General features: G+C 41.6%; 1 protein-coding gene and 1 non-coding gene across 13 annotated transcripts in view; both read right to left on the bottom strand.

Moving 5' to 3' along the window:
• The window catches only part of PUM1 (pumilio RNA binding family member 1), a 138,338-nt gene that overhangs the window by 4,652 nt on the left and 107,804 nt on the right, over positions 1-25,882 (bottom strand). For 9 of the 12 annotated variants that reach the window (XM_073903044.1, XM_073903050.1, XM_073903047.1 and 6 more), the window contains 7 exons: positions 17,585-17,852; positions 15,710-15,839; positions 12,742-12,876; positions 9,229-9,366; positions 6,899-7,024; positions 5,399-5,520; positions 385-577 (listed from right to left, as the gene is read on the bottom strand). In XM_073903044.1, the coding sequence (XP_073759145.1) occupies positions 385-577; positions 5,399-5,520; positions 6,899-7,024; positions 9,229-9,366; positions 12,742-12,876; positions 15,710-15,839; positions 17,585-17,852 (1,112 nt within the window). The remainder of the gene's footprint in view (positions 1-384; positions 578-5,398; positions 5,521-6,898; positions 7,025-9,228; positions 9,367-12,741; positions 12,877-15,709; positions 15,840-17,584; positions 17,853-25,882) is intronic. The other 3 variants (XM_073903046.1, XM_073903051.1, XM_025856990.2) reach the window with 1 other exon arrangement.
• Positions 11,765-11,849, bottom strand: LOC112812437 (small nucleolar RNA SNORD103/SNORD85). Its single transcript, XR_003205289.1, has one exon. It is a non-coding gene; the product is annotated as a small nucleolar RNA SNORD103/SNORD85 (small nucleolar RNA).

The raw sequence follows: 25,882 nt of genomic DNA, 5'->3' as shown, positions 1-25,882 counted from the left end.
GCACTGGGCAGGCACTCTCTCGGCAGCGGGGGGGGGGGGGGGGATGAGAGGAAAGAGGAAAGGAAATAAGGCAAGCAGGCCGATCTGCTGGACTGAGAGCTGCTGGCCTCCCAGGAGCAGAGGGGCAGAAGCCTGCCCTGAAGAGCACAGAGGGAAATCCCCCACAAAGACCGGAGCGGAAGACCCTTTCACACCAGTGAGCTACTAAAACATGAAGACAACGGCCACTCTAGAGAAAAGGAAACAGGAGCACAGCATGAGACCTAGTCCAGTGACAAACTCCACAAAAAGAAGCAAGCTGTCTACCTTCATTTGCATTTCAGAAATGTCAAGAACCTCAGGCCTTGCACCCTTTCTAAGTGAGATCTGCCAAACCTGGCCTACCTTATGCATGACGATCTTCCGCTGGGCTGGCTCTGCCACATCGATCATCTTCTGGACCACATAGTTGGCATACTGGTCCTTCATCATTGTGTATAAGGCACTGTGGGGACCGTCATTCATGGTGCATACCTCATCGATAAGCACAGCACGCTCCGTACGGGAGGCATGAGTGACACACTTCTCCACAACATTGCTGTAATGAGACAAATCCAGGGACAACTCTTAGAACAAAGACCTTGTCAGGCTGTGTCTGGCCTCTGTCCTGACTTGCAGTCAGCAGCAAAAGAGAGCCTGACATTTTTGGAAGATCAATTCACCAACTGTCTGGCTCTATGTGTCTCCCCCTTTGCCATCTGTGGCTGCCAATGTGAACTGTGGCTGACACCAGGTCTCGGGGGAAGAGCAGGCCCAACCTTCTCACAGGGGAGGGTAACAAGCCCAGGTAAGCGAAGGGACTCACATATGAGGCTCACATGACAGCCTAATAGCCGCACTTGTTAATGATTATAATTTCAACACACAACCAAAATCCATGAATCCTCGCCTTTCTACGTGTACGGAGGTCAGGAACAAGCCTTCCTTATGTCTCTACCTCTAGTGCCAACCACAAAGAGTGGCCCCCAGGAGAGGAGGCCCTGCACGCTCAGTCAAGGAGGGTGTAAGCATGAACCACAGCACTCATTCAGCAGCCTGCTGCTGCCTCTTCAGAGTCTAAGAACAAGAACCACCCTACAGGCCTGCCGGCATTTCTGAGCACTTCACAAATACATCGCCTTGGGAAAGGAAGACAGGACTGTGGCTACACTAAATCCAGGGAGGCCAGAGAGGGCGATTTAATTACACACGGCTGTGCTAATGGGTCTTTAACACCTCAGAGTGATTAAAGTCTGACACCACTATGCACCTGTGGCTCCATGAGTATGAGGAGGTTGTGTGATGTCCAAGAATAATACCTATTCTCTGTATCGCTGGAGCCAGTAGCTGGCAAGGACATCTGATGGGTCGGTGTGCAGCTGAGGGCTTCGCAGAGAGTTCGTGACTTGGGGAAGAGCTGCTGTGGGTCACAGAACTCTCAAAGAGAAAAGGAACTTAAGAGTCCAGACCTAGCAAATGCAGGAAGCTCTTCTGTGACAGTCCTGAAAGATGGCCACTTAGCGTCTGCTTGGGAATTTCTCATCATCCGGAAATAATTACTTTCTAGGGTGACCTACCACATGGGCGAAGGGCTATGAAACAGTCTTCTCTACATAACGAAGCAAAACATGCTCTCCCCTAAAATTTCACCCATTCGTCTTAATTTTGCCTTCATGGACTGAAAAAGGACATGTATACCTACGTCAGGAGTACCTTAATGCAGGGACTCTTTACTCCTTCCAGAGGCCAGCCCTCCGGATATCTGAATAGTCCAGGAACTATCACCAGAATAATTCCCTCCTCAAGTTCTTACACTGTAAGAGGATGCTGTTCCACAGAGCTCTCAGTATTAGCTCGTTGTGCACACTGAGCTTTTATTTGGAAAACAAAATTCTCAGGGCACCTGGGTGGCTCAGCTGGTTGAGCGTCCAGCTCTTGGTTTCAGCTCAGGTTGTGATCCTGGGGGTCGTAGGATCGGGCCCTGCACTCGGCACGGAGTCTGCTTGGGATTCTCCCTCTCCCTCTGCTCCTCCCCATCCCCGTGCGTGCATGCTTTCTCTCTCTCTCAAATAAATAAATAGGAAGGAAGGAAGGAAAACAAAATTCTTAATAAAATTTAAAAAACTACCATCCTACCAGTCATTTCTTCAAACTTTAAGATACACAGTGTCTGGGGCGCCTGGGTGGCTCAGTCGTTAAGCATGTGCCTTCGGCTCAGGTCATGATCCCAGAGTCCTGGGATGGAGCCCCACATCGGGGTCCCTGCTCCGCGGGAAGCCCGCCTCTCCTTCTCCCACTCCCCCTGCTTGTGTTCCCTCTCTGTCTCTCTGTCAAATAAATAAAATCTTAAAAAAAAAAAAAATACAGCATCTGTCAAGTCTGGTGACCTAATCAATCAAGTCTAATTAAGACAACAGCCTCTCCCTTTGACACAGTATCGTAGAAAAACTCCCTTCCCCACCTTACTTCTACAGCACTAACTACTATACAGTACTGTTCTGGTGTGAACTCAAAGTGTAGCACTGTGGAAGTGAATCTCCTAATAGCCATCGGCTTCTCCCTTAGCAGAAAAGGGACTTAAGATATTACTGATCCCGTCAGAGAGCACAAAGCCTGTCATGATCTCCAAATATTCAGGCAAAGAATCCATCAATTTTCAGGACTGTTTGGCTGGATTGTACCTTCATCCACTCCAGGCCTGCTTCCCCTAGAAATTAGTCAGGACTTCCTACTAAACTGGATTGGGGACAGGACATTCTTCTGGGTACAGGACTCAATCCTCAACACTGACCTGTCTTCCAAGAAAGCAAGCAGGTAAATCAGCTACCACCATGGGATCCCACTTGGCCAAAGACTTCCACCTTAATACATGATCGAGAGTGTTGCAGTCTTTAAAGTTTATTCTAGGCATTCTGAAACTACAGTTCCCAGCCCATTTGTGGGTGGTGAGATCAACTTAAGTAATTTGTGACCAGCTTTTTCTTTAAAAAAAAAAAAAAAAAAATGAAACAGAACAATAAGTATCAGAATTAATCATGAACAACACAGTTTCAGTTACACGTGTATGCATGTGCGTGTGCATGCAAAGTCAATGAAACTTTTACTTTTTATTCTGGGTCACCATCAAAACTGTAAGTCACTAATCTATTTTATTTCTATTGATCTATGTCCAAATGTATCAGCTATTTCTGGTGTTATCTCTAATCTGCTGTTAAGGCCATACAGTGGACTCTATTTCAGAGGACTTATTTTTCTATTCCAGAATTTCCATTTTGTTCTTTTTTATAATAAAGCTTCTAATTCTCTACTAACGTCTTTTCATTCATTACAATCATATCTTCCTTTACATCTTTGACTATAATTAAAACAGGTGCTTTATAATCATTCTCTGCTAACTCCAATATCAGGGTGGTCTGGAACTAGCTGAAGTTTTTCCTTTTTCTACTTTTTTTTTTTTGACTATAGGTCATACTACATTTTCCTGCTTTCTAGACATAATGAATGATACACAGTAGAAACTGAATTCTGTTACATTCCCCCAAGGGTATTACTCCCCCCACTCCTTTATTTAGTGCAAGTAACTGGGCTGAACTCAAACAGCAAACTTCTCCCCTGCAAGAGGAATCTCAGTTCTCTGACCCTTAGCTGGGCCGCCTCAAGTTCGCCCCCTGCAAATGCGGTTCAGGAGTCACGCACATCTCTGGGAAGTTTAAATGTGGGCCTCCTCACCCCCCCCGCCCCGCCCCCTCGCCGCCCTTCTCCTCCTTTCCGGGATTTCTGCCCTGTCGCTTTGTCACTCTCATTGCCATGGCTGTCCCTAACTCTGCCTGCCTTCTGGGAACACTGGAGACTTTTTTATCCCAACTTTAGAAGCCCAGCATGGAGCAGAATGGGAACTGACTATAGGCTAAAAGCCAATTAAAACTGGGAAATTTCCTGATCATTATAAAAAGTCATTAATAGACCAAATCTTAATGGTGTTCTCAACAAAAAAGGAAATAATAATGACATGATAAAGGTGTTAGCTAATGCTACTGTAGTTATCATACTGCAATATATAAATGTATCAAACCAACATTATTACACACATCAAACTTACATAATGTCTTTTGTCAATTATATCTCAATACAACTCAATACAAAAAGAAAAATCAAAAGGGGAGGCGGAGAGGGACAGGGAGATTTCCCCAGTGCAATTACCTCCTTCCAAGTATCAACAAGTCTCCCATCCCCCAACCCCTTATGGTATCTACCTGCTCTTGGCCACTCTCTTAACGGCTTAATGCCTTCAGGAAGGTTTTTGGCATTTTGTCCACAATTTATAGTTGTTATCTGTGGGAGGATTAGGCCCCAAAGTAGCTACTCAGTCATCACCAGACCACAAGTCTATTGTAATATTAATACTTACACCTAAGAATGAGATATTAAATACACTGGAAAAAAAAAAAAGTAAACAGAGGACAGTGACCCAAGGAAGAATTCTAAGAGATTCAGCCCCTACTTCCCTGGTCCTGCCAAATGCCAAAAAAAAAGACAATACAAGGTCACAGAGACCCTGATGTGGTCAGGTTACTGAAACGCTGGATCTCTGAGTTTTTATTTTATTTTTTTTTTAATTTATGGATCTATGAGTTTTTATTTTATTTATGGATCTATGAGTTATTATTATCTATATTTTTATTTCTTTTCTCTCTTTTCCATGCTGCAATGTTACAAAGTTTCAAAACTAAGAGATGAACAACTTAAAAACATCGAGGCCATAGAGTCATACCTGCTTTGCAATGTATTCTAAAATACAAAGAAAAATATTCCCAAAATACAAATTACTATATTGCGTGCTGTAGGGTACACACATTCCACTTAGAAAGACCATATCGCTAATCCCTTGGAAAGGCCATAAATTTCTTCTCCAACCACTGCTAATAATCATAAGTCACCTAAAACATCTTTCCAAATCTGGCGATAACCAGTGCATTTTATTCTTGACCTGGCACAATACGAAGACTGGAAAAGAGACTCTAAGAATACTGTATACATAGCGATGGTACACTAATTTTGGCACCAGAGAGGAAACTGAGTAAAGAACATCTCACAATTCCGAACAAATAAGTGAATAAAATGTCCAGTTCAGCAAAGTATAAGATTTAAGTTCTTTAGAAACATAATCCTCAGATTTCAAAGTGGGGAGTGAGGAGGCATTAAAGGACCTGCTTTATTTTATACTTTATAGTAGAACCATTTGACTTTTTAAGCTGTGTATACTTTGAGAAAAATAAACATTTAAAAAAAGAAGAGAACGAAAATTCTTTCTCTCTAGACTTGAAATACTATCTTATCATCTTTTTTGGAAAACAGAGTCCATGTGATTCAAAGCACGCACCTTGCAAATTTGTGCTGACTCAATACAAGTACATTGCCTCGGATTTCTGCTACAATTTTACTTTTATCCTCAGGACGACCGTGCTCCAATACATGCTGGATTACATAATTTCCATATTGATCCTATTTGAGAAACAACAAAAATAAAATTTACGTAAAAATGAGTTCTGTGGATTACCTAAATCCTTACATCTAATCAACACCTACCTACCTTCCTATAGCATCATGATGGCTTACCTGAATACTAATGAACACTTAAGAATTTTAAAAATGGATAGGGAGTGATAATTTTTCCCTATGGTTACAAAAAAGGAACATATTACCAGATGATGGAATATTTCTCTCTATATTTATGCCCAAAGGTCTTTTTTGGGTTCTTCCTTCATAAGCTACTAGACACAAAAGAGTAGCCCTCCTCTCATTTAAAAACAACAACAACAAAGAAACAAAGAAAAGAAGGCACAGGTGGGAATAAAGAGCTATTTTTCTGGGACACCTGGGTGGCTCAGTCGGTTAAGCGTCTGCCTTCGGCTCAGGTCATGATCTCAGGGTCCTGGGATCGAGCCCCGTGTCAGGCGCTCTGCTCAGTGGGGAGTCTGCTGCTCCCTCTGCCGCTCCCCCTGCTTGTGCTCTCTCTCTCTCTCTGACAAATAAATAAAATCTTAAAAAAAAAAGCTATTTTTCTCTCAAACAGAAGCTTAATAACTAAGAAAAATGGGAAACAATGTTTATGTCCAACAAAACAGACAATACCTAATTAAATAACATCACAAGCAAACAACAGATATATTCACTCATCTAAGGTTAAAGGTATTGGACAGAATAAATGTGTACAAAGAGGCAAAAATTTGTAAGATGGGAAAAATTAAGAATGTACAAATAATATTTTTAAGAACAAGTGCAAAGGCCAAATGTGTTTGCTTCTGGATGGTAGGATTATGGATGATTTGTTGCTACTTTCTGCACTTCCAATTTTTTTCTACAATGAGGATTTAATACACTTATAACCTCACACCTCCCCCCAAAACAAACCACAAACTCCAACAAAAATGCTGCTTCAGTACAAAAATACTACACATAGAAAGTATTCTACTGGTTACTGTGATGGGGTAGAAATTTTTAGTGGCAGAAGCAAAAGAAAATATCAAAGCTAAAAAGAAGTCACCTAATCCACTAACTTCATTTGAAATGATGAAGTTGAGACCCAGAGAGATGAAATGGCCTGCCTGAGGGGACGCGGCTGGCCAGGCCATGACAGAAGGACAGAAGGCTGGCAGGCAGCGCCCTTCCCTCCAAGGCCAGGGCTCCCTTCATCATCCGTATTCAAAAAGCACAAACCAGGATGGTAGAAACGAGAACTTGCCCCAAAGCTTCAGTGGGCATTTAAAACACATTAACATGAACTCTTCAGGAACGGCTACCTGTGCTGAGAAAACACACAAGCTCTGGGCCTGCACGAGCCCACAGGTGTTTGCGGTTACTCTACTGGGAACTCCACTACCTGTACAAGCTGCTCTGTGTGCTGGTGAAGCTCCTCTAAGATAGGGAGTGTCTGGTCAGGGAGACAGTGCTCCAGGATCCTCTGAATCACTCGGCAGCCATAAGGATGCGTGGACAAAGCAAATACCTAGGGCAGATAACACAAACAACAAAGCCAAAAATGACAGTTGCCACTTTCCATGCCTCGGTGTCGTTCATATACATTATTCATCTTCCCAAAGACTCAGAGAGAGAGTGAGTGATGAGTATTCTCAGCATACAGAAGAGAACTCTGAAGCTCCCAGAAGTTTCTACAGTGTCCTTGCAGTCATACAGACAGTGACTGACAAAGCCAGGATATTATGTCCTAGTCTGACTCAAAAGCCCAAATTATAAATATGGCACATTTGAGTTCTCTCTACAAAGAACAAGGTGTGTACGTATGCGTATATATAAACCCGTTTCATAACTATACTAGGAATTTAGAGATGTACATAAATTCAGAGCTGAAAAGGACTTTTCCAAGAAGCCTAGAACCGACAGAGAATTAGTCAAGGTCATAAAAAACAGTTAAGAGTCCACAGTGTCGAAGAAAAGGGTTAAAAACAGAAAAAGAAAGGGCTGGAATCAAGTTCTAAATGCTTTCACCTAACCTTACTGCAATCTTCTAAGTTTAATTAGGGTGTTTTCCAGCAATAAGCAAGAAAATCTTCCTCTTTTCTTGGGTCCTGGAGAAAATAAGCACACGGGCTTCAGCTCTGGACCACCCAATCTCAGTTCTGGCCTTCCTAGCCAGAATGACATGGAGTAACCTGCACCTCAAGTCTGTTATTAAGAGTAATCACAGGGGGCACCTGGGTGGCTCATTCGGTTGAGCGTCCGACTCTTGGTTTCAGCTCAGGTCATGATCTCATGGGTCTGCTTGAAGACTGTCTCCCTCTGCCCCTCCCCTGTGCACTTACTCACGCTCTCTCTCTCTCAAATAAATAAATCTTAAAAAAAAAAAATCATCATCACAGGAATAATAAGAAAAATAACAGCTCACACTTGTTAGATACTGACCAAGTGTCAGCACACTAAGTGCTTTTTATGTGGTTTTTAATGTGTAGCTGTATGTGTACAACTGTGTACTTCCACGGTATAAAGTATGGTTCTTCCCCATTTTATAAAAATGCTAAAAACTCACAGTCTATAACGAATTAACTTATTTCACTCAACGTTATGTTTCAAATATTTACTTACACTGTGGAGCTTCTGCTGGGCAAGTACCTGAGTTTGTTACTTTAATTTCTAACCCTCTGCTGACCAACATCTAGATTAGTCAGTCTTTCCTAGGAGAATAAGGCTGCTTTCAACATGTCGAAATATGTCTCCTAGTACCCACGTGTAGATGTCCCACCAGGTACACACCTAGGCTAGGAATGCTGGGTCACAGGAAATATAAATGTTAGACTTTGAAAGATGATGCAAAATGATTTTCCAAATGGCTGTGCTAATGTCTATTCCCACCAATAGTGATGGGATCCCACAATATTGCCAGGACACAGCGGCCAACCAGTGGGGAAACAGTGGTCCATAATCTGTGCCCTAATTCTGCATCTTCCTGATTATTAATGGAATTATTTTGTCTTATGTCTACTGGCAATTTGTGTTTCTTTTGTCTGTTAGTGCTTGTGGTCATTTTTGCACTAATCTGTACTCTACTTTTTGATTACAGGAGTTCTTTATATGTTTGTTATTAATTTTTGGTGATTTAGTCTTGAAAGTATTCTCTCCCCTTTGGCAGTTTAATCCTTTTACTTTCCTTGTTGTCTATTTCGATAAATATAAGATCTTAATTTTAAAGTACACAGATCCACTTTTTTTTCATTAACTCAGAAAACCCAAACAACCCCCTAGGTTAATGCCTACAATCTCCTTACTGCTGCCATAATTGAACAAACCCCAAAGCCCATTTCAATCTAGGCTTAGCAGTACACGTGACTGCACCTAAAAATCTACTTGGTATCAAAAAACAATTTCACAGACCCAAGAAGGTGGTGTGTGTTTTACTCTCTTTGTTCCATGTAGCTTAGGAGGGCGTGAGGACGATGTTTTAGGAAAGAGAAATTAATGATAATAGCTAATTAAGGGGCAATTCTGGGAAAATGGTATAAGAAAATATCAGCTCTGCTTGGAAGCTGGTGCTAAGAGCATAGAGGCTCTTACGACATACATGTAAATAGGAGAAACTAGAAGCTATCTCTGGTGGTCTGGCCACATGGGGAAACCCCAGAAATGCTACCCTGTTCTCTGCTCACGGTGGAAACAGCCAAACACTTGTTTCCTTTGTTTCTTTCTTAAGTCACTTACCTGCCCCTTAAACGCATCAATGATAAACTGCAAAGACTGGGGCTGCACACATTCGATGCATTTCTGAACCACATGATTACCATTCTGGTCTTTCACACACTTCAGGACGTGGCCGTCTAACTCCCGAACCATCTCGTTCTAATAGGAGACAAGGAAAGAAAGCACCACCAGAATCACAGCAAGCCAAACACCTGGAAAATGAACAGTCTCCTTACCCAACACAAAGCACGAGGCAGGGAATCTATGATGATGAAGTGGGAGCACACTGCTGTGGCACCATGACAACAACACAGCAGCACCAAATAAGGACTGCAGGGTTTCCATGGATTAGCAAATTTCCTGTAACAGCAACCCATCTTTAAAAAAAACTTCCCTGGGCACCTGGGTGGCTCAGTCATTAAGCGTCTGCCTTCGGCTCAGGTCATGATCCCAGGGTGCTGGGATCCAGCCCTCCATCAGGCTCCCTGCTCCGCGGGAAGCCTGCTTCTCCCTCTTCCCACTCCCCCTGCTTGTGTTCCCTCTCTCGCTCTGTCAGAAAATAAATTAAAAAAAAAAAAATTCTCTAACCTGCAAAAGACCTCAGAGATTTTTTTAAAATGTAGACATCTATAGAAACCTATATGACATACACTGTCCTAGAGAAGTTCACGTGTAATCTATCATGTTCTAACATGACAATCCTGTAAGGTACACATTATTAATAATGAGAAGAGTCAATCTACAGTTTACTATAGGCTAGGCATATCTGTAAGTGCTTAACATATTATGACTCAATGAATCCTCATAATAATCCTATGTACTGGACACTATTATAGATGAGGAAACCAAGGCACAGACAAATTACCTGACTTGTCAAAATCACAAACCTACACCGCCAAGATTCAAACCCAAGCAATCTGGTCCCTGTGTGGTAAAACAATGTGGATCAGTAAAGCACCTGTCAGCCAGCTATATATAATCCTGCACATACCCTCCACCCGTATGTATGAGGGAGGTGACTGAGAGAGGGAGTAAGTAACCAATGTGATCAAGACTGTAGATAGCGACTGACGCAGAATTCTAACCCAGGTCTGGAACTCCAATGTGATCTTTCCACCAGGCCAGTGACAGCAAGGACAGCAGGAATAGTACTCTCAGGGAACACAGATGACCAGATGTGGAGTTGGGCAAGTGCTTGAGGCATGTGTGTGTACAAGAAACTCAGCGAATACAGAAGACCAGACACTGGAGTTGTGGGAGATTGAGCGTGTGAGCGAGTGTGTGACATAGGGAATGAGTGGAGGTGACAAGGGTACAGGAAGAGATGTTGAGATCCCTTCCTTTAAGCTGAATACCTGCACCATGGCTGGGCTCTGGCACCTGCTGCCCAATCTCCTTGCTGTATCCAATCTCTTGTCTATTCGTTCCTATTGTGCTGAGTATGTATTTATGGTGTAAACTACAAGTCACTCCATAATGGTGACGTTTATGAGAACAATGTCATAAATCTCTGAGATGTGGAATATGTCAAAGCAACTAAGAGATTATCCCATTAAAGAAATTCAAGATTACAATGCCAGGGACTAAACAAGCCAAAGGCAACAGACTCAAGAAAGTTTCCTAAAGCAATTAATCAAATGTCAGGAAGAACATTTATTCTGGAAATATAATTATCAGAATGGTAAGTGGAGAATAATAGTATATATAAAGAGAAAGACTGGAACACTTTTAATCAAAATAAAGGGGAGGTGGCTTCCTTGCATATGTTCTGGAGCCCAAAGAGGTAAAAACTCCACTGGAGAGGAGTTAATTTCACCTAAAATAATAAACTTCCATCTAGAAAACAGTAAACTACCCACAAGAGGAAGAATCATACCAGGCCCAGAACAAGGTAGACAAAGAAACCAGACCAGAAAAGAATACCGAGAAATATAGGATAGAAAAGCACAACGTGGGGGGAAGAGAAAGGAAGTGAAAAACTACTACAGTGTAGCCATCCAATCAAAAAAGAGAAAACGGTAAAATCTGAAAAGATGGAGACTAAATCAACAATTTATCACAGTCATGAGAGAGGGCAAAGATTGAGAAACTGTACCATTCTTCCTGCTTTCTCTGAGCAAGTGAGCATTATAGCCAAAAAAAAAAAAAAGAAAAAGAAAAAGAAACTTCCATGTTGAAAATAAACGAGAAAATTTAAGAGGAAAAATTCAACCATGAAGTTTTCATCCATGAAAATTGCACAGAAAATTAAAACTGATAATGATCTGAACATTAGGGGAAAAAAAAAAGTAGCAGCTCTGCCCCTGCTCCTAGTTCCTCACATACAACACCACGTCATCACCGCTGCGCCTCCAGTGCTGAGCGCTGAGTGAACGCCACGGTCTCCGACACGGCCTCGGCCTTCCCCAGCGTCTTGACCCGCGCATCCATGAGCCTCACAGCTGGAAGGACTCTGGACTCCCCCAGCCTTCCACTGCCACCGCCAACACCACTGCAGTGTTTCGCTGTGTCGTGCTGTGTTTTGAACTGGAGGTGGGGGTGAAGGAGGGGGCCCTCGTCTGGCTCAGAACTTGAGTCCATAACAAAGATTCTCATTACCGAACTTTGTTCTCAGGGAGGGCAAGTGGCTCATCATCGCCAGACCGTGGCCAACCCCTCCCATGACAGAGGCCGAGGGAGTCCAGAGCCCAAAGGCTGAAGGTTCGGGTCAGAAGCAGCTGGGGCTCGAGGCCCTGCCCAGCACAAACGCAGCTGTAGCACGCCTGCCCGTGGGTGTGTCTTGCTTCCCGAGCCCAGGGGCGCTGCGTGGGGCTGGCTGGACCGGCTCTGAGACTGTTCCAGAAGCCATGGGCGGCTCTCGGTGTCAGCCCCACACACAGCACCTAACAGTTCAGATTTCTGTCCCTGTCCTCCTCACTCCTCCTCAGCCTGGACTTCCCTCCCGCAGAGTCTCCCGTGAAGCCGTGAGCACGGGCTCTCACGTGCTCACCAGCACTTCCCACTGCTCTTCCCCACCCGGTGCTCTGTGGGCAGGGACCGATCTGCGTCATGTGTGCGCTGGTGCCCGGCACAGGGTGGGCGCCAGGCCAGGCACTGGGCAGGCACTCTCTCAGTGAAAGGCGGTGGGGGGGGGGGATGGATGAGTAAAGAAGAAGTGAAGGAAAATTGTAGGTGGGCTAGATCATCTAAGTTTGGTTTGTTGGAGTGGTCAGTTCTAGCACTTTAACCTGCTTTAATTCTTGTCAAACAAAATACCCACCTAGAAAATTGCACCTACTAGACTGGTCAATGAGAGGAGTGTTTGAAACCAATGGCTTTAACATAAGACACCGGATCTATTGTAAATTTACACAATTAATTGCACAGTTCATGTTTGCCATGCACAGGAAGGCAGCCACAAGCACCAAAAAAAAAACAAAAACAAAACACAAAAAACTGTACACGAAAACTAAAGACTGACAAATTTACAGGGCTCACTACATGTACCATGGAGAAACATCGAACACCAAGAGAAAAGTTAAAGGGGAAACTTACAATTACCTGCTGGTCTGACGGAATAAATTCAAGAGCTTTCTGGATAACACGGCAGCCATACATCTGCAGGGCCAATGACAGGACATGGCCTCGAATCCGTTCTGCCAAAGCCAGCTTCTGTTCAAGGCTGCCAAACTAGACATAATGTGTGGGTGAACACCATTACTTAGGTAGAAGGAAAGAAACCAGAGAAAGCAAAGCATCCATTATTCTTTATCAACCACTGGCATAACCTCTTTTAGCCATGTCATTCTATGATTAATTAACTTTTTTGTTCAACAACTCTTTGTTTTTTCAAGCCAAGAGTTCTCAGCCTCTGATTATGAGAAACCCATTTTAATGTTGAAAAACTTCTCACGTATCCAACAGCAGCAGTTTCACTACTATCTGCTAAACAAGTATGTAATTCCTCAAAGCTGCCATTAATTCACTAACACTATGAACGTATATTCCTATTAACTATAAGAGCATTTACATTCTAAAAATAGTAATACATGTGGGAGACACTGTTTACTAGAACCTTAGGAAGTGTATGGGAAAGATTCAAAGACTTCCTAGAGCAAATCTATAGCGCTCAGGTGTCTGAGGCCCATGGGTTAGAAAGTTCCTCTTTCATCCACATGAAATTAAACATATGGACATTCTGTTTTGAATTAGGGTTCTACATCACTCTAAGAATTGAAATTTTCTCTATATATAGGGCAACAGAGGCCGGGGGCAAGTTAGGAGAATAATTTAGAGGTAAGGCTGCACAAATGTTGAAGTTCTTCCTAGAAGGATTTCCCATTCCTGGCTTTTTATTTTCATTTGAATGACATAATCATGAGACTGGAGGAGATTTTATATATAATCAGCTTCCCAAACCCACTCAGTTTCTACACAAGGGAACTATGGACCAGGGATGCTGTGTGAGCCAGGGAAGTTCTCTAGCTTGTCCCCAATCATACAGTTATGTATGCCATCTCTGCGCCTGCACATGGGCCTCTAGGGCTGGAGAGCTCTACGTTCTTCTATCTGGAACAAGATGGTGGTGAAAAGACATTCTAAAATCAAAAATATAAGTCATTTTATGTTGGTTTCTTATTTTTAATTGGGGGTTTTAAATTTTAAGTGAAATTTAAGGGGAAGAGGCACAGGATTAAACGTCACTGGTTTTTTTTTTTAAGATTTTTAAAATTTATTTATTTGACAGAGAGAGACACAGCGAGAGAGGGAACACAAGCAGGGGGACCAGGAGAGGGAGAAGCAGGCCTCCCACTGAGCAGGGAGCCCGATGTGGGGCTCGATCCCAGAGTCCTGGGATCATGACCCGAGCTGAAGGCAGACGCTCAATGACTGAACCACCCAGGTGCCCCTAAAAGTCACTGGTATTACTTTACTAATTCAATAGATGCATCTCAGAAACAAGAATCATCACAAATGGTTTTTCAGTTCTCTGAATTTTTAAAAACAGACCATATCTAGTACAGCACCCCTAGTTTTTGCTTATTCCCCAAACTGATTTTGACTGATAGTCCCCGCAAGCATTGGATCAATTTAAAAAGCACAAACATTCAAATTAAAGATACAATGGATTAACTCTAACCTTTCGAAAGGGCACATGGATCATTTGCTACCAAATATTACAGTAATTTTACAGGGACCACAAAAAGGTTACTCTTTGTTACAAGAACTAAAGTAATAGCAACAATTTTTACTGCTGTTAATACAGACCACAAGGATGACAGATGTGTTTATAAAACATAAAGTTCCTTTAAAAGTCACTGCATTTGCACTTTGCTCAGAATTTAATCACAAAATCTCAGTAAATAGAAATGTTACTGATTGTTACTGTTACTGTAACTGTATACAGTAACTGTATACTGTTACTATATGGTGGTTTCTTAGTGTATCACTAAGGAGTTAAGAGTCAAAGAAGTAAGGCACCTGGGTGGCTCAGATGGTTAAGTGTCTGCCTTTGGCTCAGGTCATGATCTCCAGGTTCTGGGATCAAGCCCCATACCGGGCTCCTTGCTCAGCAGGGAGCCCACTTCTCCCTCTGCCTCTCCCCCTGCTTGTGCTCTCTCTCTCTCTCTCTCAAATGAATAAATAAAATCTTTTAAAAAAAAAAAGAGTCAAAGAAGTTCAGTCTTTGTGAGAAAAGGTAGAAAGGCTGTGAGTGAGCCATTTTTTTTTTTTTAAATCTTCACACAAACTGAAGAAAGTAAGATCTATAAACTGACAAATGTCTTCTGTCTGGAGCAGGTAATGTGCAGTTCCAGCATTTTCCCCTGTAACAGGTTCTTCATCTCAATGTCTCATTCCTTTCTGGATTTAGGACTTGGTTGGAATTGCTGATACCGGCACACCAGGGTTACAAAAGCACACAAAAAAATCCCTGCCTTTCTGACATTTTAGTTTAGTAGGGGAAACAGACATTAATCCAACAATCTCATTAATCCTTTTCAAAAGCAATGGTAACAAGAGTGGATGTTATAATAACAGAAGTAAAAGAGGAAACCAAGGCTGAAGGATCACCTAAAAAGAAGCATATAACAATCCTCATGACTGTAGTTTATAATGAAAAACACTACAGTTGACATTCAAAGATAACTCTCCAGGAATCCTAAAAATCCATTTTTTAGAACACTTTATCGTGATCCCGCTAAAATTATCTTACGAGGATTATTTCCTCTAAAAATGACATGTTTAGTGAATCTATCATAACAATGAGAAATAATGTGTTGGATCCTAATGGGGACAGCGGTTCTCCAAACACATTCCTAAAATAGACTGGCACATCTGCTTGGGTATTTAAATGATATACTGCTGCTAATAACTTGGAGAAACATCTAAAAGCTCTTCCAAAAGACCACACACACTTCATTTTGAGGACTGGAATGAGATTGCCATTCTAAAAACAGCTAATGAAAATCAAAATGCTCCAGAGATTCTCTAACGTCAAAGAATAGAAAGAACAAAGGCTTACTTCAAAGAACTTCTGAATGACGTAATTTCCAAATACATCCACCATTAGCTGGTAAGCGGCCTGGAGGATTTCATTGAAGACAAGCTGGCGTTCAGCTGGTGTGGCTCGTTCCAGTTTCAGCTGAATGAACCTGAAGTACAAAGTAAAAATGGCAATCCTAGCATCTCAGGAAGACTTGGAAATCAATAAGGATTAGTTCAATTTATATAATGTATCCATTCTGAAATTGTGCGCATGTGCATGTGCCCATATATATGGGGGCGCACACACACACACACACACACACACACAACAGTGTTATTTAAACGAATTAGTCGAGCTCACTTCATTGAAATCTCTGAAAAGGAAAAAAAATTAGAGTGTGAAGTACCCCTAGCTTCACTGAGCTTTTAAAAGTATATTTAAATTTTAGTATATTTCATTACAAACATACAAAACCGTATTTATGTGTGGGGATGAGGGGGAGACAAGCGGGGGGGGGGCAGGGAAAGGAGGGTGAAGGTGGGCATAACTCAGGGAGAACTCTACCTGACTTTCTCTTTTAGAAACCAGCCCTACATCAATAAACGCAGTGCTTATAGCCCTCCGTATCTTCTTTAACTCATGGGAATATGAAGTAGTACTCATTCATGATGTGGTAGAGTTGTGATTTATGCCTGCAGTGTCTTCTGAAGTAGTATTCAAGTTTGCGGTTTTCAGTTCAGGTAACTATGTAAGAAAAAACATGCTCTCAATCTGGTCTATAGGATCCAAATATGAGAAATCCTTGCCCAGTAGCAAGATGGCAAAACTCAAAGAGGAGATGGGTTCTTTAGAAGCTGTTTCAGTGGGCACAGACAGCAAGAAAGAGAAATGGAGACAAATAGGAAAGGATGGGTGATGTCACCATAATTAGGCTTTTCTCCCCCAGAACCAGAGTGGTCCCCTTCTGAGAAGGCCACTAGAACAGCCAAACGGGGAGGGATAAGCCAAAGCAGATTCTGTGTTTTACAGTAGCTTCTTCTCTCTCACCTCTACAGAGTGGAACGACACAGAAAAGTGGTGGGAGCTATCTTATTCCTGAGCAAGCACACATCCAAACTTACATGTGAATAATGTCTCTTTAACAGCAAGACTCTTGGGGCGCCTGGGTGGCTCAGTCAGTTTAGCATCTGCCTTCAGCTCAGGTCATGATCTCTGGGTCCTGGGATCATGCTCCATGTTGGGCTCCCTGCTCAGCGGGGAGTCTGCTTCTCCCTCTGCCCCTCCCCCCCGCCCCACTTGCGCTCTCTCTCAAATAAGTAAATAAAATCTTTAAAAAAAAACAAAAAAAGAGCAAGACTCTTAATAGTGATTTAAGTTAACAAAAGTGTACATATATCTCTGTGTTAGTGTTTCTGTTCCTTAAATTATAGACATTCTGTGAGGTTCCCATGAACTAGGAACACCACAATATGATAAAAGGTCTGTTTGAAGCATGTGATCCAGATTACTAAAGGGCTTTTTTTTTTTTTTTAAGATTTTATTTATTTGACAGAGAAAGACACAGTGAGAGAGGGATCACAAGCAGGGGGAGTGGAAGAGGGAGAAGCAGGCTTCTGCCGAGCAGGGAGCCTGATGCAGGGTCCCAGGACCCTGGGATCATGACCTGAGCCGAAGGCAGACGCTTAACGACTGAGCCACCCAGGCGCCCCAAAGGGCTCTTTTCAATCACCTGTGTATCTGATGATCTTCATATCCCCACATCCCTCTGAAATAAATAATAGGAAGCATACTAAGAGGCAAACTTTGTTTCAATTACTTCATGGCTATTTACTTAGTGTATACCTTATCTGAGGCATGGAATTTAAGGCATTAAGATTTCAGTTACCTTAAGTGCCAAAGCCAAGTCCTCACCTGGACCCATGCTGGTCTTGGGAAAACTCCATTATATGCCCAGCGATCTCCCGCAGTTGTAAATTGGGGTACCGATTATTTCGGAAATCCTCCAAAAGCCTGCTCCTGCCAGAGGGCATGACGTCAGACATTCCATATCGCAACCGGGAGGAAGAAAACAGGGTGCTGCTGGGGCTGAAGAGGCTGGAGGCACTGCTCGCACTGCGGTACTTGGCTTCAGCGCCTGGCGCGGCAGAGATGTATCTCCCACTGCCATTGGTGAGGCCTCCTGTTGGTTACAGAACAAGACAACTCAAGACTCATTCTTAAGGAATTCTGTTCAAGAGAGGGAAAAAGCATCTCACACATGAAAGCCTGCATCATTTCTGATTTTGTTTCAATTCTATTGCTTTTGTGTTAAGATCTGATTCTATTAGTGCCACAGTTTTTATAAGGCCAACTCACCAAGACGGAAAGAAACTTCTGCACAAAGACTGAGAGGGGAAGTGCTTGGACCCACTGATAGGGGACCACTAGCAATAACGGAGCAATGGTTAACACAGCCCTTAGTAAGGAAAATGATGGGGAAAGTGCCTGCCCTGTGACCCAACACCTGAGCACCAGGAATCTGAAAACACACAATGCACAGAGACCGCAAGTCGTTTTCTGCTCTGAGCTCTGAGTAGAATAATCCCATTCCTATCGGAAACCCGTCCTTAAAAAAGGAAAAAAAAAAAAAATCAAGAGTATCCAGATTGGTCTGTTTAGAGCTTCCCAAAAAGCTTTGAAGGAATGGTTCTGCCACTAAACAGAAATCTGAAAAATCACTAAGGCACCCTAGGCTGAGGAAGAGACATAAGGAGTAGGAAAAAAGGACATATGCTTTGCAATGGAAGGTTTTCAAGATCTGCATCCGGAATAGGCAGCTCTTAACACCTTCTTTTGGGACAGAGCCTGAAATGATTGCAGTAGCAACAACTTTCATGCCACGGATACTGATGACTGAATTGATGACAAGGGAGTAATAATTGTGAATCTCAACACAGATAAAATAGAGGTCTAAGACCAAAGAGCTTATCAAAATGTAAAATAGAGTAAAAACATATCATGAGAATATATATTCAATATTCTTACTTTTTTACAACGGTAGTTTTTTCTTAACTTCACACTATTAAAAAAAAACAACTTTTGTGTGTTATTTTACCCCACTCCTTTTAAACAAAAAGGCAAAGTAGGTAAGAAAAACCAAAATAAACCACAAAGAGCACAGATGAACAACAACTCAGAATCCATGAGAAAAGTCACCCAGCATGAACTGTCTGTTAACTTCATGAGATGTAATGAATGTCTGCTCTGGAGTTTAATGGCAGCTACAAAAAGATACCCAGCTTGGATTTCTCCACAGAATTCTAGGGCCCAGCTTCAAAGGTCTGGATCTCAATTAAAGTGATGGAACCAAAAGGAAATGGCTCAATGTTAACATTTGTGAAACATTTACTGAGCACTTGTCCTATGCCAGGCGCTATGTTAGAAGTATTCCATATACACTTTTACTGAATTCTCACTGGTATTTTGGAAAAGAAGTTTTAAATTACCATTTAAGTAACAGATAATTAAGGCTCAAAGAGGTGAAATGCTCACCCAAAGATACAAAACCCAAGATGATTGTGGCTAGAATCTGTGACACAACTCAACTCCAGAGTAAGTGCCTTTGCAACCAAATGAGACTCATATCAAGAAAGGGAGAAGGTTTGTAAGAATAGAGAATAGTAAGTAGCCACATGGCTGCTCTTTATTAAACTATTTCAGAAACAATTCTTTCTTCCCTGGCCTGAGACAGCAGAGAAATGGGCAAAGAGGTGAAAATCAAGTTAAGTCAGCAGGTCCTGCAGAGTGTGGGAACAGCAAGGAACGTGCTTAAGAAGAAGGAATGGCACAAACACACAAAGTTTTGAAAATAAAGATATTTTAGGAATCTGGTCACTAATAAAGGCATTTAGGAAAAAGTAACAAATCAACAGAGAAACAGAACCAAACTCCTAAAAAAACCATCCTAATATGGATGGCAAACATAAGGAAACCTGAACTGTAATTGACAAATTGCTTTATTAACTTAGAATGGGCAGCCCTGAGAGTTAAAACCCCCATATTGTGAGATTTACCTCCGAGATCGTAACCAGGTTCCACAATAAATACAAGAGAAAAATTTTCTCTGGCTTAAGTAAGGTGAAGGGAAAAGAAACCAGTCTGAAACAGGCCAGAGCGCTCTGTTCTTCACCAAGCCTGCCCCCTGGGGAAACTAGTTAACCAGAACGTAACCTGCTGGGCTATCATCAGAGACCGACTGAGCTGGGGAAGGGAGATAGACAACTCCAGCCTATTCAACCCATCCTGGCCCACCAAAAGGGGGAGGAAACAAATGAGAAGCCCTTGTGAAGTTGGAGGCCTGGAAGCACGGGCTCCCTAAAAGACCGAGCCCCAAAGATGGGACCATAGAGCACTGCCCCTCCCCACACACCTCGCCAACACATGACCGAAAGCCTCTTTACAGCAGTTCTTTTTACCCGGCACATCATCGCTGGCTCTCACGAAACAATTACAAGGCATACCAACAGTCACACAACGCAATGTGAAGAGAAAGCAAGCATCGGGGACATACACGGCAGGGATATTCACGTCATCAGACTGGGAACTGAACACAACTCTGGTGAATGTGCTACAGGCTCTGACAAGAGAAAGCAGACAGCATCCAAGAACAGGTGGGCAATGTGAGCAGAGATGGAAGTCCTAAGAACTGAAAAGAAATGCTAGTGATAAAGAATTCTGTTACCAAAATGAAGAACTCTTTGATGGGCTTCTTAGTAAACGGGACCCACCTGAGGGAAGAATCCCTGGGCTAGAGGATGTATCAACAGAATCCCCAAAAACCAAAAAGGAAAGAGAACAAAGACCCAGAAACAGAATCGAATACCCACGGGGAAAAATCCTGCCTTCTTCACCTTTAAAGAAAAAACTGTCAAGGTCCCCAACATCTGACTCTATTTAATACAGGCAGAGACAACACTGCTCACCACAATGTTTACAGGAAGTTCTCCCCAGTCTACCTCCCTAATACTAATACCACAGCCAGGTAGCCCTAAATTAAAATAAGCCCCAAATGAGTTGTCATCAGGGCATACTACTGAGTCCAAAATAAGTTAATTTTCACATGGTTAATTTTACAGATGACAAGTCACTTTCAGAGAATCAGATGAGCATCACAAAATACATTACCTTTTAGAATGGGGAAGTAGGAAAGGCACATACATGACTAGTAAATAATCCGAAATTAGTACAAGTTACTGAACGATAAATTAGAAACATCTCTTGCAGTTCATGCAGGGACAGAGAAAACCATTTTGTGTTTGAACTTTGCTTTTCTTAAAGGACTAAGTACATATAAGAACAGCAAGAATTAATTTTAAGAAGATAGGAATTCTATCATACAAAACTAAGTGCTTACATTTTTTTTGCCTTGGACAGATTATGAACTTTCGAGCTTATTTTTATTGTATTTCAACACTGTGGGAATTAACAAGCACAGTATTCTTCTTCCAGGACACGTGATAAGGCTGGGGGTTGTCAACCATGCACATTATAATATATTACATCTGCTACTTCTTGATGCTTAAGAGTTTAAAAATGGCACAATCTGGAGATTACAGAGAAAACCATAAGCATAAAGAAGCATTTCAGGAAATGGGGAGGAGATGGGTGTGGAATGGAGACATCTACAGGGAGACAAGACACAAAACTAGTAAGAATCAGACCTTTGGGAGACTCATCTCTACATCCCTTACTTTTTCTAGCTGAGGTACTTATTAGAGACAAATGTTTTAGGTATAGGTGAGACCCTAAAGGCTTCATCTCACCCACCTATAAGCCACAAACGGGGACTGAAGTCTAGTTGTTAATAATATTATCAATAGTAATATTAATAATTACAAAAGCAATACTTTTTAATTGAGAAGTGTAACACACACTTAAACTATTTCAACACCTGACTTGCTCGGGGTCATACAAAACTTAAATTACTAAACACACATATGCACATATGTACATTTATGTATGGGAGAGATGGAAGGGAGAGATTGAGAAAGTGGGTGGGAGATTTTATTTAAGACATTTCCACTCTAGGCCAACAAATGTGACAACTTAGAACAAATTCCTAGAAAGTCACAAATTACCTAAATTGACTCAAGAAGAAATGGAAAACCTGACCCCATAAGATGTAAATAGAAATTGAGCTAGTAATTAAAAATCTTCCCATTAGTAAACACCCAGGCGAGAATAATTTCACCGTTGAATTTTATCAAATGTTTAAAGAAATAATACCAATACTCTACAAACTCTTCCAGAAAACAGAGGGGGGTGGTACATTTCCCAACCTACACTATAAGGTCAATGTCACCATGATAACACGTCAGGCAAAGAAAGGAAAATGACAGAATCCTTCATGAATATAGATGCAAAACTCTTCAACAAAAATATTAACCGACTCCAAGAGGACCAAGCAGAGTTTATCCCTGGAACGCAAGGGTGGATTAACAACCAAAAAATAATTAATATAACATACTATATTCACAGAATAAAAGATAAAAACCACACAATCATCAATAAACACAGAAAAAGCACTGAACAAAATCCAAACCCCATTCATGGCAAAACTCTTAAACTTAGAATAGAAGTGAGCCTGATAAAGGACATCTATGAAAAACCTACAATGATCATACTTTAAAAGTAAAAGAGTAATACTTTATCCTCAAGAGCAGGAACAAGGCAAGGATGTGTGCTCTTGTCTATTGTATTTAACACTGTGCTGGAGCTTCTAGACAATTAGACAAGAAAATGAAATAAAAGGCATCCAGATTGAAAAACCCTTTATTCACAAGTGACATGATCCTATATACAGAATATCCTGAGGAATCTACCCATACCTATGGGGACTAATAAGTAAGTATGGTGAATTTGCAGAATATAAGATCAATACACAAAAATCAACTGTATTTCTATAAGCAAGCAACAAACAACCCAAAACCAAACCAAGGATACAATTCCATTCATAACAGCATAAGAAAAGAAGACAGGTAGGAACAAATTTAACAAAAGGCATGTAGGAACTGTACACCGAAAATTTACTTTGCTGGGGAAAATGGTGCACGCTTAAAAAGATGAACTTCCACCTCAGGCAATAACACAAAATTAACTCAAAATGGATGACAAATTTAAATATAAGAGTTAAAACAGTAAAATTTTTAGGACAAAACACATGGGAAAAATCTTTAAGAGCTTGAGTTGGGCAAAGATTTCTATACCAGAAAGCATGATACACTGGACCTTATCAAAATTAAAAACTACTGCACTTCAAAACATACTTTTAAAAAATGAAAAGACGGGACGCCTGGGTGGCTCAGTCGGTTAAGCATCTGCCTTTGGCTCAGGTCATGATCCCAGGGTCCTGGGATTGAGTCCCGTACTGGGCTCCTCGCTCAGCGGGGAGCCTCCTTCTCTCACTGCCTGCCATTCCTCCTGCTTGTGCTCACGGGCACTCTCTCTCTCTGACAAGTAAATAAATAAAAACCTAAAAAAAAAAAAAAGGCAGGCAGGAAGAAAAGACAAGCAAAAAAACAGAGGAAAATACATGCAAAGCAGGTATCTAATGAAGGAGTTGTAGGCAGGAATATAAAAAGAACTCCTACAACTCAATAATAAGACAAACAACCCAAATTTTAAAATGGGCAAAAAATATGAGCAGACATTGCACCAAAGATATATGAATAGTTAATAAGCACATGAAAACGATGTTCAACATCCTTAGTCATGAGGGAAATGGAAATTAAAACCACAATGACACACCATTTCAAGCCCACTAGAATAGCTGTATTAAATAAGAACAACATTGGTAAAGATGCAGAGAAGTTAGAGCCCTCACTGCTGATGGGAATGTAAAATGGTGCAACAACTTAGAAAACACTTTGGCATTTTCTCAGTAAGTTTAACATAAAACTGAAACACAATTCAGCAATTCTACTACTAGAGAAATAAAAAAATGTGCCCACAGTAAAGACTTAGATGCAATGTTCATAGCAGCATGATTTCTAATAGCCAAAACCTATAACCAACAAAAATCCTTCAACTGTGAATGGTTAGACGAAATGTGGTATGTCCATAAAGAAGACAATTCAGCAATAACATGAAACAAACTACTGACACACAGAAGATTATGAATGAAATTTCAAAAACGTGCAAATGCGGTGGGGGGTGGGGCTGGGGGGGACGGGGGACACCATGAGAAGGGAAAGAAGCCAAACAGAAGAGATCACATATTGTATGGTTCCATTCATATGAAATGTTCAGAAAATGCAAATTTAAAAACAAAGTAGATCAGTGGCTGACTGGGGCTAAAGGTGTGAATGCAGATTAACTGTAATTGGTCTTGAGAAATCTTACCGAGGGGATGAAAATATTCTAAAACTGATTTATGGTGATGGTTGTACAATTCGGAAAGTTACTAAAAATCACTGAACTGTAAGCCTGAAATGGGTAAATTTTATATGTAAAATATAACTCAATAAAGTTTTTCTTTAAAAAAAAGAATTTGGGTCTTTAAACAACTGCTAATGGAGAAAACATTTAAAAGTCTTACGCAGGCACCAACAAGTGATTATTGAATAAATAATGAGACACCAAAAAGTCACTGTTGAATAAATAATAAGGGGGGAAAAAAAACTAAGCTAACTAAGCAGGTCAGTGATCATTTGGAGAGTATCCTAACACATGTGTGACTTCGGGGAAGAAGTATGAAAATCATATGATGGAGAAAAGATCCACACTGGGAAAACAAGAGAGATCTACAGGCTGGTATGTACGTTCGAATACTTGCTAGCTGTGTCTTATTACGAAAGGCACCAGACCATGCTGAGTTTAAGTTTCCCTGTAGGACAGAGTTACGTGAGAACTGAACACAACAAATGCGCGCACAGCACGGCTCCTGGTCTGAGAACTAATGGCCGGGGTCAGCAGCACAGCATTATTAGCAGCAGAAACCGTATCAGGTGTGGCCCAATATATATCTGGCAAAGAATGTTAAGTTTCCTGCACCAAAAATGGCTTCAGGACCTCTACACAAACACTGTTAGAAACCAATTCCCATACCTCTATTTTCTCTAGGTTAAGACTAAAGCACACAAGAACCCTTCTGTCAAGGAAACAGACTGAGCGAAGGCAAAGCTCTACTGATCAAGACACAGGGTTCCTGAGGAATGACATGTCTGACTCTCACAGTACCCGCAGCCATGGAAGTCCCATGCAAACACAGGCAACTAAATTGCTTAAATGAGTTCAATTGTTTCTAAAAGAGAAGATATGTCAGAAAGAAAACCAGGCAGACAGCAAGAGTCATTAAAATGAGAAATCACTTGCCCCAACAGTCATTTCCTCCTTCACAGGGGAAACAGGAATGAAGAAGGAAGTATACTTCATGACCATGTTGATCCACTGGGAAGAGGAAAGGTACCATGCATGCAAGTACTGATTCCACCTCCATTTTCAAACCCCAAGAGCCACAGCATCTAGTTCAGGGGCTGACAAACAGCCCACAGGACAAATTTGGCCTGTCACCTATTTTTGGAAATAAAGTTTGACTGCATGATAGCTACACGTCCATTTACATTTTGTCTGTGACCGCTTCTGTACTTCACAGCAGAACTGAATACTTACTACAGAGACCATCTGACCTGCAAGCCTAAAAAATTTACGACCTGGCTCTTGGACCACCCCCCGCCCAAAAAAAGTTTGCAAGATTTAGTTGGTTTACTATGAACGTCAGTATGAGCTGACATAGTTCAAATGTTTAAATCAAGGAATTAAAAGGGAAGACTTCTGGATTTGATAATGCACCAGTTTAAAAGATACCCTGGGCATATCACGTGACAGGACATACAATGATGGTGTGGGCTTTGGAGCCAAACACATCTGATGCTAAATCTCTTCAGATAATGAGAAGACCTCGGCAAGATATTTCAGGCAATTTCCTCACTTCTGTACCATGGGCAAAATACCTACACCTGCCAGAGTTATATGTACAGCACTCAAAACCATTAATAGTAGCAGATAATAACTACTCAGTAAGTATTAGCTCCTTCCATCCACACACTAAACTGGGACTTTCGTTTACCCCTTACAATTTGTATTAACCCTCAGTCTTTAAAGCCAAGCATTCTGTCACTAGGAAACACTGTTGTGCAATGTACCCCCCATTGCCTTATCTGTCCACGGATT

Source organism: Callorhinus ursinus, unplaced genomic scaffold (assembly GCF_003265705.2).
Source record: "Callorhinus ursinus isolate GAN/ISIS: 27379988/994484 unplaced genomic scaffold, GSC_fseal_2.0 scaffold18, whole genome shotgun sequence".
Taxonomy (NCBI): Eukaryota; Metazoa; Chordata; class Mammalia; order Carnivora; family Otariidae; genus Callorhinus; species Callorhinus ursinus.
Note: the sequence above shows the minus strand (reverse complement) of the source record. Positions and strands in the feature narration are given on the sequence as shown.